The 16,230-nt window shown below is 47.8% G+C and overlaps 1 protein-coding gene across 2 annotated transcripts in view; it reads right to left on the bottom strand.

Moving 5' to 3' along the window:
- GOSR1 (golgi SNAP receptor complex member 1) overlaps positions 1 to 16,230 on the bottom strand; it is an 89,940-nt gene that overhangs the window by 61,679 nt on the left and 12,031 nt on the right. For both annotated transcript variants that reach the window (XM_033921853.1, XM_033921854.1), the window contains exon 3: positions 6,825 to 6,912. In XM_033921853.1, the coding sequence (XP_033777744.1) occupies positions 6,825 to 6,912 (88 nt within the window). The remainder of the gene's footprint in view (positions 1 to 6,824; positions 6,913 to 16,230) is intronic.

Below are 16,230 nucleotides of genomic sequence, written 5' to 3'. Positions count from 1 at the left end.
TAAGAACAGCTGCTGCTCGGGAACCTGAGGCCGCCTAGAATTGGAACCACTGTAATGAGGGCGTTAGCCCTGGGAATATCTCTGGGAGGAAGATCCCATGGAACCCTGACAAAACTGTGAAAGGAATGAAAATTATTACGATTCCCTCCCACTAACTGCCAAGACCTGTTCATAGGGCAAGACTTAGGGTGGCACTTGGAAACACTGGTCATGAGGTCATCCAGACTTTTACCAAATAAAAGTTAACCCTTAAAAAGAAATCTGCTCAAGGTGGCCTTCAAGGCAGCGGCCCCGGCCCAGGCCCAATGACAGATCCAAAGAGTCTGGTGTGCAGACACTGCGTAAGCACAGACTTTACTAAGAACTCAAATGAGATCATAAAGGGTGTCTGATACATAATCCACACCAACCATTACTAGCAGAGGACAGGCAGGTACGTCTGCCGAGGACATACCACACAATCTAGAATGACAGGCTTGCGCTGTAAATGAAGCAGCTGCCGTCGCTTTGATACTGAAAGATGGCACATCAAAAAGCTTTTTCAACACAATATGCACCCTCTGATCCTGGGAATCCTTAAGCATCACTACCCTATCACTACGCTACGGCAGAATTCACTTTAGGCTGTTCAAAAACTTGCTGAAAATCAGGCACCAGTGGATAAAGCTTAGACATAGTTTTAGAAGATCAGAAAGAGCTCTCTGGAGAGTCCCACTGCTCCATAACCAGTCCAAGAAGCTGCGAATGGGATGGAAAAAAGACAGCACATTAGAGTGGTCTGTGACCGAAGCCTGAGAAGTGGAAGGTGAAGCATCCAATCTGAGCTCTTTCAGAACATCAGCAATGAAAAGATGGACAGAACCATGCTTAAATAGTCTGCATACAGAAGGGTCATCACCAAATCCGGGCTCTCAGGGCGGCCAAGATGACTAGTCCCGGCAAGGGTATTGGCTGGATCCAAAATAGAAGCAGTGCCGGGAGACAGCAGCGGCATAATATCTGAATGGTAACTGCTGCAATCGAGGGCTGCCACCACAGAATGAGAGGGTTCCCAAACAGGAAGCTCTGCCACCGGCGTAGCAGGATGAGAAGGTCTCGACGTGCCCACTGGTCGCATCGAACAAGTGGAGTCCGCAGAATAAGATTTCCAGAGAAGCCGAAAAAATTCTGGTAAAAAGTCACACCCCACAACCATGACAGGGAGCTGTTGAGGCACCTGTGCACCAGCAAGAGAGTCCCCAGATTTAGAACGCAGGCATTTTGCGCCAGACTCCAGAAGGACTGCTGGGCGATATTTTTCCTCAAAGTCACAGACCCAGGTCAGCTCCCCAGCCCTAGAATATATGTGAAACATAAACAAAACCTGAAAATAAAAAATAGTGAGCTGGGGTCTGGGGAGGTGGGGGACCTGAATCCTACCCTCAGAACCTGTGAAAAACGACTTTAAAAGCGTTCATCAAGCCACTCCCAAAGTTGCCATAGGAAATAATGTAGGTTAACTCACAGTTCTGCAGTGCCATACCTTGTCAGCAATTTTTTTTTTTTAATAAATCTTTATTCGTTTTCAAAAATTACAAGTATACAATAATCCATCAGAAATCTATTAATTAATCACTTGACAATCTTATTTGTAATCTTCCAATACATGAATATAAAAGAATCCCACCCCTCCCTCCCATATACTAATAATTAACAATTATCAATTCTTATCATTCATACTCCCACCCTCCCTCTATTTTTTCCAATACTGAGGTGTTTAAGATGTCTGATCATTAGAATAAATAATCAATGGCCCCCAAATCTTTTTAAACTTATTATAATTACCTTGTTGTATAGCAAGCACCCTTTCCATTTTATAAATATGGCATTCTGAATTCCACCAAAAAGTATAATTTAGTTTAGTATAATCTTTCCAATTTCCTGTAATCTGCTGAATGGCAACCCCTCTTAATATTAATAAAAGTTTATTATTATTCGCTGAAATTTGGTTTTTAAATCTCATTGATGTACCAAATAATACAGTGTATAACCTAAAACTAATCACCCCAGCAGTATATAAAAATATAGTAGAAAGCAAACCTAAATACTGCTAATAACCAGCAATACACATCAGTGTTATTAGCCCAACAAATTTTGAAGGGCTATGGCCTCAGAATCGGAGCCTACGCACAGCAATGCCAGTCACAAACTGAGGATAATCTGCGTAGTGAAATCGCTCCTGCTCCAATCATTGGCCAACACACATAAATTTTTTTATTTTTTTTTTAGAAAATTTTCAAAAGCATTTAAATGAAGCTATAGATACAACCCCTACAGGGTTACATTGTGTAAGTGCAAGCCAGGATATGAAAAACATAGACCAGAAAAGCGACTTAGCTGCAGGGCTCCAATTTCAAAGCAGCTGCTTTTAACATAGACGGAGCTGAACTGACGTGATGGAGGAAGGGAAGGAACGTGAGCCTTGATTTATGAATGTCCTGGTGGCCCTGACGCAGCGGATGGTCTTTAGTATAAAATTCCCGCGAAACGCTGGCCGCGTCGGCAAACAAACACTAGTGACTGTATTTCCCTGCAAAGACAAGTCAGCTACAAAGCTAAGTCGCTTTTTTGGTCTATGTTTTTCATATCCTGGCTTGCACTTACACAATGTAACCCTGTAGGGGTTGTATCTATAGCTTCATTTAAATGCTTTTGAAAATTTTCTAAAAAAAAAAATAAAAAAATTTATGTGTGTTGGCCAATGATTGGAGCAGGAGCGATTTCACTATGCAGATTATCCTCAGTTTGTGACTGGCACTGCTGTGCGTAGGCTCCAATTCTGAGGCCATAGCCCTTCAAAATTTGTTGGGCTAATAACACTGATGTGTATTGCTGGTTATTAGCAGTATTTAGGTTTGCTTTCTACCAAATAATACAGTATCATATGAAAGTCCAACATGCTTTTCTAACAAAGAATTAATTTGGGGCCAAATTAACTTCCAAAAGGTATTTATATAGGGACAGAAAAATATCAAATGATCTAATGTCTCAGCTTCTAAACCACAATGCCAGCATCTATTGGACCTTGAACTATTCAACTTCTTGGTGGGGAAGAGTTCAAACGATTAAAATGATGATATTGCCTGTGGTTTGTTATCAAATGAGTATGATACCAATTTTTTTCTAGGGGTCATTTTACAAAAGGTTAAATGGTATTCTTACTAAATTTGTTTGGTTGGGTAAAAAGCCTAGAATTGTTTTAGTATCTCTACAAAAGACAATTATAGAGGGAGGGGTAAATTTTCCAAATTTTACCTGTCAGCAATTTTAACAGCAGTTGAATGGAGGGAAAGGATTTTCTGCCTCAGTAACTTCTCCAAATGACCAGAATTGAAGATCTTCGGATAGCCAGTAGGCTGGACACTGACTATGACCTCCGCTCCCACGGATCCTCGTCACATAGTTGGGGGCTGGACAAACAGCCTGCGCCTTGAAACCCAGGTGAATTTTACTCCATACACATACATCCTGCACTGAAAACCCATGACAAGGGAAGGACCCCGAATTTAGTAAGGTTGTTTCTCTGTGAAGCAGCAGTTTGGCACCACGGGACTGTGTCCTTTCCTCTGACAGGGAACTGCCGAGTAGGGATCTTAAGGCACTGAAGCTACTGAGAAATGAACTTTAAGAGAAAAAGAAGTAGAGCAACTGCAAAGACTTCTGCACGGATTGTTTGCAGAAACTGTAACTGGATGTTCTCTAGCTCTCAGGCTAAGGGTCTGGAGCATGTGCTCAGAAAAGTGTTGGATTTCTGCAACTCATGGATTGCAGGTTGGGATTGAACACGTGGAGGGGCATAATCAAAAGATATGTCTAAGTCTGATTTGGACGTATGGCGCTAGATGCCCAAAGTCAGCAGTGGGAAAATGTCCATTCTCAAAAAAATACATCTAAAAATTTTTATTTTTTTTCCCGAGAATCGTCTATCTGGATGTCAAGGCTATTGTTCGTCCAGACCCCAGGTCATCTATCTTTATATCACATTCTCGACCAAAATTTTGTCCAAGACCCAAATACCTAGAGCAAGACCTTTTGGACGTGGGAGGGGCCAATTAGTGATGGATTGGCCACCCAGACATTGTAACAGAGCAGTGGGGTACCTTACAGGGCACTGCTGTGAACTTCACATAAACATCTCACCAGAACTCCCTTATAGGTTATGGTAAGCCCCCTAAAACCCACTATACCTACCTGTCTACAACCCCAGTAGCCCTTATGGCTGCAGGTGCCACCTTTATAGCAGTACAGTAGGGTTTGGGGGGAGGTTTAGTGGGCGCACATGTTCCACCCACATGTAGTGGTTAGAGTGGCTCATGGGCCAGGGTCCTCCTCTCTATGATTCATTAGCCCACTCCCCAGGCTATTTAAGAGACCTGTATACAGCTCTACTAGGCTTTCCTATACTAGGTGCTGATGTTCTGGAGACAGGTATGTACGTTTTATTCTGATCTTTGTGGAGGTGTAAGGGGGTCAGTGAACACTGGGGGGAGTGTATTGGGGGGTCTTTACTTTGTCTCTGCAGTGGTAATCTGGTCACTTTGGATACCTCTTTGGCACTTATATCTGTTTGTAGATCGTCTCTAACTCAGAATATATAAGTTCCGTCCAGAAAGTCTAGTAAAATATTCGATTATACCTGCAAGACAACTGCAAGCCTAGGTCAGCCCACATCCCGCCCCAACCACTCCTCCAAATACACCCCTTTCAGCTCTGGGCGCACAGCAGCATTCAGAAGCCAAAAAAGTCCCTGGATACATCTAAAAAATGGGTTTGATTATAGAACTTGGATGACCTGTCTTTTAGGACAGTGGTTCCCAACCCTGTCCTGGAGGACCACTAGCCAGTCGGGTTTTTGAGATAGCCCTAATGAATATGTATGGAGCAGATTTGCATGCCTGTCACCTCTATTATATGCAAATCTGTCTCATGCATATTTATTAGGGCTATCCCGAAAACCCGATTGGCTGGTGGTTCTCCAGGACAGGGTTGAGAACCACTGTTTTAGGATGTCCAAATGCTGACTTGGGCAGGTTTTTAGACGTGTTTAAGTTTTGATTATGAGCCACCTAGCATATGGAATCCAGAAGGGACTTAACAGAATTCTGTTTATGTTTATTTGTATTTATAGACCGTTCTTCAATATATCAACATAGCAGTTTACATAAAATAAAACAGAAGGAAAGGAACTCCATCATCAAAAGAAAAGTAAAATTGTAAAAATAAACAATAAGTAAAAAAATGTAAGATACAAGCTAAAATGGATAGCAAAATTTTAGAAATATAAAAATATAAATATAAAGGCTCTAACTACAAATCTCTCCCACATTGTTCATACCAGCATAATATTAATTCTCCTGTGGAAAAAAAAAAAAAGGATCAACCTAGGAAAATGCTAATCCAAAAAGATAAGTTTTTAACAAGCTTCTAAATTTCATATAAGAAAGTTCACTACGTAAATCTATTAGCAAAGAATTCCATAAATAGGATACAGAAGCAAAAAAAGCAGAATTACGTGTAGAGGTTAATCTTACCAGGTGGACTGAAGGCAAGGATAGGTGATGATTATTAGAAGAGCGCAAATTTCTAACAGGGCTATATGGGATCAAAGGCTTAGCTAAATATTCAGGTTGTCCTGTCCGTAATGCTTTAAAAATTAAGGTCAATGCTTTATGCAATTAATCAAAATTTTATCAGGAGCCAATGAGAATCTTTTCTTTAAATTTTATTGAAAATTTGATACAATTAAAAACATCTGATTTATAGTCATATGCAAAACAATACGTTATTATATTTCTTTTTCATAATGAAAACTGAAAATTTCAAATTATCTATGATGTCTAATATATCACAGCCCACCCTTCCCACCCTCCTCCCCCCTCCTGATGGAAGGATGTGTGCAGGAGATTCATAAGATGCCGGAGAAGGATTATATATCAAGAATCAATGGACTATCATCTACGAGCATTGGTTAACATCCTAATGGCAGTATTCTGTACAGTCTGTAATTTTATGAGAGCTATTTTTAGAAGACCTGTATAAATGATGTTGTAATAATCTAATTTTGAGATAACCAATTACTCTAAAGGATGAAGCCACAGTAACTGATGTTAAGAGTCCTCTAAATGGTGAATGTAGCATTCTATAAACTTTGCAGAGAGCCACATAAGGACAGGTACGTGGGTTGTGAAAGATTTGCACACAATGCATATATTTCACCAAATAGAACCTTAGGATTTGAACTTGCAGCCTGCAGGCTCCAGTTGGGAGAGCTGCTTTGTCTCAATAGTAAAGTCCCTTATTTGAACTGGTAAGAGATCCCTATCTATTTCAGGCACCCTCCACATCACACATGAATTTAAGACCCATGCATAAAGTAAGCTTCAGCAAATTTCTGAAGCCTTTTGTCCAGTCTAGTGATTCCCAAACATGTCCTGGGGGAGCCCAGCAAGTCAGATTTTCAGGATGTCCACAATGAATATTCAAGAGATCAACTGCCTACTTGGTATGCAAATCTATCTTATACATCTTCATTGTGGGTACCCTGAAAACCTGTCTTGCTGGGGTTCCCCCACAAAAGGTCTGGGGATAACTGATCTAGTTATTACCAATTCCTCGGAAAGACCAGTGATGTTTCCGGTGTTCATCAAGCATGACCAAATGACTGTGCCTGAAGAGAATGGCTTGTTAAAATTTTACTTGTATGTTTCATTAAGTTCATGTGTCTTTCTTTTTAATAAGTAGTAAACGAATTATAAGGCTGGTGCCTGCATATAGGATCTAGGTACCTTAGTCAAAAGCTGTTCGATCTCAACAGCCATCGTCTCAAACATTCGGTCCTGACTTGATCCATTCAAAAGTGGAGTTGTTTCAGGGCTGTAACAGGAAAAAACAACATAGGTACATATTCTCTAGGACAGGGGTGTCAAAGTCCCTCCTCGAGGGCAGCAATCCAGTTAGGTTTTCAGGATTTCCCCAATGAATATGCAGGAGATCTATTAGCATACAATGAAAGCAATGCATGGAAATAGATCTCCTGCATATTCATTGGGGAAATCCTAAAAAACCGACTGGATTGTGGCCCTCGAGGAGGGACTTTGACACCCCTGCTCTAGGAAGTCCATTATAAACCCAGTAGTGAAGCAATCAACAGTCTAACTTACTAACAAATATTTTTTCCTTTGGTAAAACCTAATTGTGACTACTGCCTTCTTGCTATCTATTGAAGTTATTTTAATTTCATTTAATTTATTCCACTTACTATTTGCAAATTCACCTATATCAGTAGATGCAACACAATTACAATTTAGTGCAAATAAGAACGACAACTCATGAAGTTATCCAGTGTTTTAGCTCACTCCAGCTGTCTTTACTTACCACAGGAGTCATCCCATTTGACTCTTTAAAACTTCTAGTGGAAACTATCTGAAGTTGCAAGCCTACTAATGTCCAACTTGGACTAAACGCTGGCACAAATCTATACTGTCTGTTTTAGATCTTGATTAGAAGCACTGATGGTACTTCAAGCATTTTCCCTATCTGTCCTGGTGAGCTAACAATCTATCTAATGTACCTGGGACAGTGAAGGATTATATGACATATTCAGGGTCACAGGGAGCAGCATGGGGTTTGAACCCACAGCTTCAGGCTGTAGTTCTAACCACTATGCCCTTAGTGATTTTTGCATTTCTAATATTACATTAGTAACATGATTAATAAAAGACTATTATATTAGCTTTTGAAGTCTGCTAAGATCCTTTTTCTAGCATAGTCCATTTCTAAATAAAGACAAAAGAATTTATACTTTGGTTGGTAACAGCAAAGAGCTTTGACAAAGTAGTTCCATTCTAGAGATTACTGTTTTATCTTTAGCAATTTGTACACAAAATCATTCTAAATCAAAGGGAAGGGGAGAGTACAAATACAGGGGGGGTGAGGTTTATACTAATCCCCATATCGTCTGGTTCTACCCTCAAATGACATTGGCTACAAGAATGGCAGAAGCCCATCTGAAAATGAGGTAGAAACATAGAAAGATGACGGCAGAAAAGGGCTATAGCCCATCAAGTCTGCCCACTCTACTGTCCCACCCCATTAAGTCAGAGTGCTGCTCGACCCACGTAGAGATCCCACGTGGATGTCCCATTTATTCTTAAAGTCGAGCACGCTAGTGGCCTTGATCACCTGCACCGGTAGTTTGTTCCAGTGATCCACCACCCTTTCTGTAAAGAAGTACTTCCTGGTGTCACCACCAAATCTCCCTCCTCTGAGTTTGAGCGGGTGCCCCCTTGTGACTGAAGGTCCCTTAGGAAAGAATATGTCGCTTTCCACCTCGACACGACCTGTGACGTACTTAAATGTCTCAATCATGTCATCCCTCTCCCTGCGCTCCTCTAGAGAGTAGAGCTACAACTTGCCCAGTCTTTCCTCGTATGAGAGACCCTTGAGTCCGGAGACCATCCTAGTGGCCATTCGCTGGACTGACTCAGCTCGAAGTACATCTTTACGGTAATGTGGCCTCCAGAATTGCACACAGTACTCCAGATGAGGTCTCACCATGGCTCTGTACAGCACAGTTACTTACCGTAACAGGTGTTATCCAGGGACAGCAGGCATATATTCTCACATGTGGGTGACGTCATCTACGGAGCCCCAGCGCGAACAGCTTTTCAAGCAAACTTGATTGAAGTTTCAAGTTTGCTACACTGCACCACGCATGTGCATGCCTTCTTGCCCACTAGAGGGCGCATCCCACCTCGTGGTCCTCAGTTCCATAACTAGCAAAGAAGCCATCCCAGGGGAGGTGGGCGGGTTGTGAGAATATATGCCTGCTGTCCCTGGATAACACCTGTTACGGTAAGTAACTGTGCTTTATCCCAGGACAAGCAGGCATGATATTCTCACATGTGGGTGACCTCCAAGCCAACCAAAAAAGGGCAGGTGGGAGGATGGCAATTTAGGAAAATAGATTACGTAACACCGACTGGCCAAACCGGCCGTCGTTTCTGGACAAAGTGTCCAGACAATAGTGGAAGGTGAACGTATGAACCGAAGACCAAGTGGCAGCTTTGCATATGTCCTCCATAGGAGTAGATCGGAGAAAAGCAACTGAAGCTGCCATCGCCCGGACCTTATGCCCCGTGACTCGACCCGAGAGCGTAAGACCAGCCTGAGCGTAGCAAAAAGAAACACAAGCAGCCAACCAGTTGGACAAGGTGCGCTTGGAAACCGGGTGTCCTAAACGATTAGGATCAAAGGACAAAAACAATTGAGGAATCTTTCGATGAGACCTGGTACGTTGGAGATAAAATGCCAACGCCCTCTTACAGTCAAGCGTGTGGAGCGCCATCTCGCCAGGATGGGAGTGGGGCTTAGGAAAGAACACAGGAAGGACAATGGACTGATTGAGGTGGAAATCAGACACAACTTTAGGTAAAAATTTAGGGTGGGTGCGGAGAACCACCTTGTCATGATGAAACACAGTAAAAGGCGGTTCCGCAACCAAAGCTTGCAGCTCACTAATCCGTCGAGCAGATGTGAGGGCAATCAGAAATACCACCTTCCAAGTAAGAAATTTCAGGAGAGACTTGTCGATAGGCTCAAAGGGAGGTTTCATCAGTTGAGCTAAGACAACATTCAAATCCCAAACGACGGGAGGAGGCTTCAAAGGGGGACAAACATTGATTAGACCCTTCATGAAACGCGTCACCAGAGGATGAAGCGAAAGAGAACGTCCGTCCAAGTGCCGATGAAAAGCAGAAATGGCACTGAGATGTACCCGAACAGATGTTGTCTTCAGGCCGGAATTAGACAAATGTAACAAATAGTCCAGTACTGAAGACACCGGGACCGAATCCGGATCCAGATGACGCGAGGAACACCAGGAGGAAAACCTGGTCCATTTTTGAGAATAGCAAAGCCTGGTCGAGACCTTGCGCGAGGCTTCCAAAACTTCCCTCACCGACTGAGAAACCGGGACCGAAGTCAAGGGGAGAGGAACCAAGCGGTCAGGTGTAACGACTGAAGATTGGGATGCAACAGCGAACCCCGACTCTGAGATAGCAGAGAGGGAAACACAGGTAGAAGCAGAGGCTCCCTGACACTGAGTTGAAGAAGCAGGGAGAACCAGTGTTGACGAGGCCACCGAGGTGCAATGAGAATCATAGTGGCTCCGGATGATTTGAGACGAACCAACGTTCTCAAGATCAGGGGAAAAGGAGGAAACGCATAAAGGAACCTCCCTCCCCAGTCGAGAAGGAAGGCGTCCGCTTCTAGACGGTCCGGGGAGTACATCCGGGAACAATACAGGGGTAGTTTGCGAGTCTCCGGAGAGGCAAACAGATCCACCTGTGGAGTCCCCCAGCGGTCGAAGACCTCGCGCAGGACTCTGGAGTTGAGTGACCACTCGTGCGGCTGGAGAAGCCGACTGAGTTTGTCTGCCAAGCAGTTCTGTTCCCCCTGGATATAGACCGCCTGTAGGAAGATGTTCTGGGAGATCGCCCATTCCCACAGGCGCAGAGCTTCCCGGCAGAGGGACCAAGAGCCCGTCCCACCTTGCTTGTTCACATAATACATGGCCACCTGGTTGTCCGTTCGCACGAGGACTACCTGATCGCGGAGCAGGTGGCAGAATGCTCGAGCCGCCAGAAAGATGGCGCGAAGCTCCAACACATTGATGTGACAGTGTCGGTCCACCGCCGACCACAGGCCCTGGGTCCGCAGACCGTCGAGGCGGGCCCCCCACGCGTACTCCGAGGAGTCCGTGGTCAGAACCTTGCGATGTGGAGGGACGAGAAAGAGCAAACCCCCGGAAAGATTTGAAGAGTCGGTCCACCAACAGAGCGAGCGTCTCAAAGAAGGAGTCACCGTTATGCGAGAAGAGACAAGATCGCACTCCTGGCGCCACTGAGAGGCCAGAGTCCACTGAGGAATTCTCAGGTGCAGTCTGGCGAACGGAAGTGACGTGGACCGTAGACGCCATGTGGCCCAGAAGCATCATCATGCGCTGAGCCGACACCACCGGTAGCTGAGAGATCAGACGGCCCAACCGAAAAAAAGCCTCCAAACGAGGAGGAGGGAGGAATGAACGGAGGCGAACAGTGTCCAGCACTGTGCCTATAAACTGAAGTGATTGGGTCGGGCATAACTGTGACTTGGGAAAGTTCACTTCGAACCCTAGTCGCTAAAGGAAGGCGATAGACTGTAGGGTCGCTGAGATAACCCCTTCCCTGGTCGGGGCCTTGTTCAGCCAATCGTCCAGGTAAGGGAAGACCTGAAGCCCCCGAGACCTCAGGGCTGCAGCGACTACCACCATACACTTCGTGAAGACTCGAGGGGACGAAGCCAGGCCGAAGGGGAGGACCCTGTACTGCAGGTGTAGCTCGCCCACCTGGAACCGTAAGAATTTGCGGAAGGTGGGATGCACCGGAACATGGGTGTACGCTTCCTTCAGGTCCAGGGAGCACATCCAGTCCCCTTCCTCCAAGAGAGGATACAAAATCGGAAGTGACAACATCCGGAACCTCTCCCGGACCAGGAACTTGTTGAGCTTTCTGAGGTCTAGAATGGGACGCAAGTCCCCGGTCTTTTTTGGGACCAAAAAGTAACGGGAGTAAAACCCCCGCCCCCGCTGGTCGGGGGGTACAGGTTCCACCGCCCGAAGCCTCAACAAGGCCCTGGCCTCGGCCATGAGGATGGGGAGCTGGGTCCGATTGTATGGGCAAGCCCCCGGTGACTGTTCCGGCGGCGCAGAACAAAAGTTGAGAGAATAGCCCTCGGAGACGGTACGGAGCACCCAAGCGTCGGATGTTATCTCGGTCCAAGCCGCGTAAAAGGACCGGAGTCGACCCCCTATAGGAAGGGGATCCGGCGCGATCGCGGAGGGGGGCCGGCCCCATCCGCCTAGCCCGTCAAAAGGACGGCGCTGGCTTGGAAGGACCCTGCGCCGGAGGTTTGGTTTGTCCCCCTCTTCCCTGTCGAGGTGGGCGCCGAGGCGGTGGCCTAGAAAAAGCCGGGGTCGACTTCTGAGGGTACCGCCTTGGGGGAGGCCGGAAGGGTTTCTGCGGCGTGGCCCGAGGTTTCGGACGGACCAAGGAGGCCAACGAGCGCTCCTGTTCCGAGAGCCTTTTGGTTGCCGCCTCCAGGGATTCATCAAATAATTCGGACCCCACGCAAGGTAAGTCCGCAAGGCGTTCTTGCAGGTTTGGGTCCATATCGAGGGTGCGTAGCCACGCCAACCGGCGCATAGCTACCGCAAACGCCGACACCCTCGATACCAGCTCAAACGCATCGTACACCGCATGAAAAAGGTACAGGCGCAATTGAGACAGGTTGGACATAAACCTGTCTAACCCTTCCTTGCGGGAGTCCGGCAAGGCTTCGCGATATTGGGGCAGATCCTTTACCATGCCACGCAGATAGGATGAAAAGGTAAAGGCATAATTTAAAACCCTGGTTGCCATGAAGGAATTCGCATAGAGGCGACGACCAAACTTGTCAAGGGTCCGACCCTCTCTGCCGGGCGGGACCGCCGCAGAAACTCGGGAGGGTTGCGTCTTTTTGAGCGCAGACTCGACCAGTAAAGACTGGTGGGAGAGTTGAGCCTTCTCAAAACCCTTGGGTGGTATCGTCCTATATTTGGACTCCATCTTGGACGGGACCGCAGTGACTGTAAGAGGTGAAGTCAGGTTCTTAAGCAAGGTCTGATGAAGGACCTTATTCAAGGGCAGCCGCGGGGTTTCCCTTGGGGGAGTAGGAAGGTCCTGCTCCTCGAGGAACTCTTTTGTATATTGAGATCCAGCCATGAGGTCCAGACCCAAGGCACGTGCCATGTCCTGCATGAAGCCGGAGAAGGAGGACAGTCTGGCGGGCGGCGAGGGGGTTCTCGACCTCTCTGCCGAACAGAAGGGGGAAGCCTCGTGGGAATATCGAGGTTCCCTACCGGACCCTGAGTCCAAAGAGGCCAAATCCAATGGCCTCGAGGGGGTCGGGGAACGTCTCCTCTTCGAAGAACCCCTGGGAGAGGTCCCAGGTGTCCGAGGGACCGAGGCACGCCCCCTCCTCTTCGGCGAGGAGTCACGCGAACCCCTTCTCACGGGGGAACGGAGCAGCCTCGGGTTGTCAAGGCGGAGCTCCGAGACCCGCAAGGCCTCGCCCCTGAGCGGCGAGGAGCGACCACGTCGTCGAGGGGAGCCACGCGAACGCTTAGGCTTCCTCGGCCGACGCCTCGCCCGAAGCCGGCCCGAGGGCGAGGAGCCCCGGGAGGACCTCGAGGAAGAGGAGGAAGAGATCCGCCTCACCCTGCACACCTTGTCACGGGGCCTGACGCTACCCTCCGGCTGGGCCCCCGAGGCCGAGGTCGAGGGTAAGGTCGGGGCCGAGGTCGGTGCCGCCCCGGTACCCGAGGCTGAGGGAGTCGAGACCGAGGCCGCCGAGGCCGGGGTCCTCGAGGCCGAAGCAGTCGAGGCCGAAGCCTGCTGCAAATGCTCGAGGGCTCCAGACAGCTCCGTGGCAATCAATGCTCGGAGCAAATCTTGGAACGCCGGGATCCCCACCATGGTAGGCAGGTCCGAGGCCGGGGGATGCTCCCTGGAGGACGACCTCGGTCTCGAGTATTCCCTCGGGGCATTAGTGGCCGTAGTTCTTGGCGGGGCCGAGGACGACCCACCCGCCGTCGAGGAGCCCGAAGATGGCTTCTTTGTCGACCCTGGAGTCGAGGATGGAAGAGAGGACTTACCCGAGGCAGGTTTCGTCGGAGGCGTAGGCTTTGAAGTCGAGGGACGCGGCAAAGCCGAGGATCCCGAGGCCGAGGTCAAGGCCGGGGCCGAAGCCGAGGCCGACGTCGAGGCCTTCCCCGGCGCGGAGTCGACCGCGAACAGCTCCGCCATCCTGGCACGGCGTCGACGGAGCGCTCTGGCCTGAAAAGTGGAGCACCGATCGCAGGAGTCCGTCGGATGCTCGGGTCCAAGGCAGAGCAAGCACCACTGGTGGGGGTCAGTGATAGAAAGTAACCGCTCACACCGGGTGCACTTCTTGAAACCCGTCAAGGGAAGGGACATGAAAACCGAACCGACCGAAAAAGGAGGCCGGGTCGCAGCTCACGGGAGCCCCCGGAGCCGAACGAAGAGAAAAATCTTTTTTTTTTTTTTTTTTTAAAGTAATACAAAACAAAAGGAAAGATAAATCAAGTACCACGACCGATTAAAATACACCGGACGCGGCGACAGAAGGCAAATTTTGCAGAGCTCAAATTCCACAGGGCTTCTGGCTCCGCGGAAAAAACTGAACTGAGGACCACGAGGTGGGATGCGCCCTCTAGTGGGCAAGAAGGCATGCACATGCGTGGTGCAGTGTAGCAAACTTGAAACTTCAATCAAGTTTGCTTGAAAAGCTGTCCGCGCTGGGGCTCCGTAGATGACGCCACCCACATGTGAGAATATCATGCCTGCTTGTCCTTGACTTCAGGTTTACGGCTGATGAAGCTTCTATTGATACATCCCATCATTCGCCTTGCCTTGGATGAGGCCTTCTCTACCTGTTTGGCAGCCTTCATGTCTGCACTGATGATTACTCCCAAGTCCCGTACCACATGTTCACTTTGCTAAGCTCATTTTACGACTATGAAATAAGCCCCAGACAGACTTCAAGCAGCTGTGCTTAATTCCCAAGGGACTGGAGTGGTAATATCCCTGCAGGCAGGTGAAGGTACGAGTCATGCATATGATATATCACCTTGACCTGGGGGCCGCCACGTGTGCGGACTGCTGGGTGCGATGGACCACTGGTCTGACCCAGCAGCAGCAATTCTTATGTTGCTGCAGTACAACCAAAGCAGCTTACGTATTATATACAGGTACTTTCTCTGTCCTTAGTACAATCACAATCTAAGTTTTGTACCTGGGGCAATGGAGAATTATGTGACTTTCCCAGAGTCACTAAAAGCAGCAGTAGGAATTGAACCTGGTTCCCCAGGTTCTCAGCCCATTTCATATTGCTCATTACCTACTCCTCCACTTCCTTTTAACTCCATGCCAGCAAGAGAATGCTCTCTGCTCCAGCAATTACTCTGGTGAGTAGGAAAGACAGAAGAGAAGGATAACACACAAAAGGTATTTAAAAAAAAGAATGAATGAATATTGTGGCTGCCTGAAATTTCTTTACTGCTCACCTGATCAAACTATCTTCATTGCCTTCAATTATAACACTTTAATAGTAGCAGGAAATTAAGAAAAGCATTACGGAGAACTGGCACAAGTCTGGAACCAGAAGTTCCAGCTTATAGTTTGTGTGACCATACATAAACCCCTATAACGACTCCCTTCCTAACTGCCAGTGAGAAGCAAGAATGAATAGTTCTCTTGCTCTCTTCTCATTTCAGAAGCCACACAGTGCTGCCCATTATTGAGTAGGTTACCAAGACAGTTGATTGCACGTGATTCTTTGATGTGTGTTTTAGATAACAGAGGATCTCAGAGTAGAGAATGATATGGGGAAAAAAATCTGTCCCTGTCACTGCCCCGTCACCGGATCGCCGTCGCCTTCACTACCCCATCCCCGTAGCATCCACTCTTCCCTCTCACCACCTCACTGCCCTTCAGCGGCCCGAGAATCTCCCTCCCTCCCCCTTACCTTTGCGGCGTAAAGAAACTTAAGGGAAGGAAGGCGCGCGGTCACCGATCACGCGCGCGGCCCCTTCCCTCCCTCTGGCGAAATCTATTTCCCTCCCTCTTACCTTCGCAGCGCTTTAGAAAATAAACTGAAGCCGGCGAAGCCTGCCTGTACCGCCCTGCAGTCGCGTGCATGTGGGCGGAAGCTTCTCCTCCGATGCAACTGGAAGTTGCATCAGAGGAGAAGCTTCCGTCCACACATATGTGACTGCAGGGCAGCACAGGCAGGCTTTGCTGGCTTCAGTTTATTTTCTAAAGCGCCTGGAAGGTAAGGGGGAGGGAGGGAGATAGATTTCACCAGAGGTAGGGAGGGGGGCCGCACGCGATCTGTGACCGCGCGCCTTCCCTCCCTTAACTGCGGGGACAAGGCCATTCACCGCTCCATGGGGTGGTGGATGCCTTGTCCCTGTGCCCGAAGTGAGCACTTTCCCCCTCCCCCCCCACTGTTTTGGCGGATTACCCTTGGCTACACGCAGCTAGCCGCAGGTAACTACCATCGTGTCATTCCCTATCTCAGAGCACAATTATT

The sequence above is a fragment of the Geotrypetes seraphini genome, chromosome 15 (genome assembly GCF_902459505.1).
Source record: "Geotrypetes seraphini chromosome 15, aGeoSer1.1, whole genome shotgun sequence".
Classification (NCBI taxonomy): Eukaryota; Metazoa; Chordata; class Amphibia; order Gymnophiona; family Dermophiidae; genus Geotrypetes; species Geotrypetes seraphini.
Note: the sequence above shows the minus strand (reverse complement) of the source record. Positions and strands in the feature narration are given on the sequence as shown.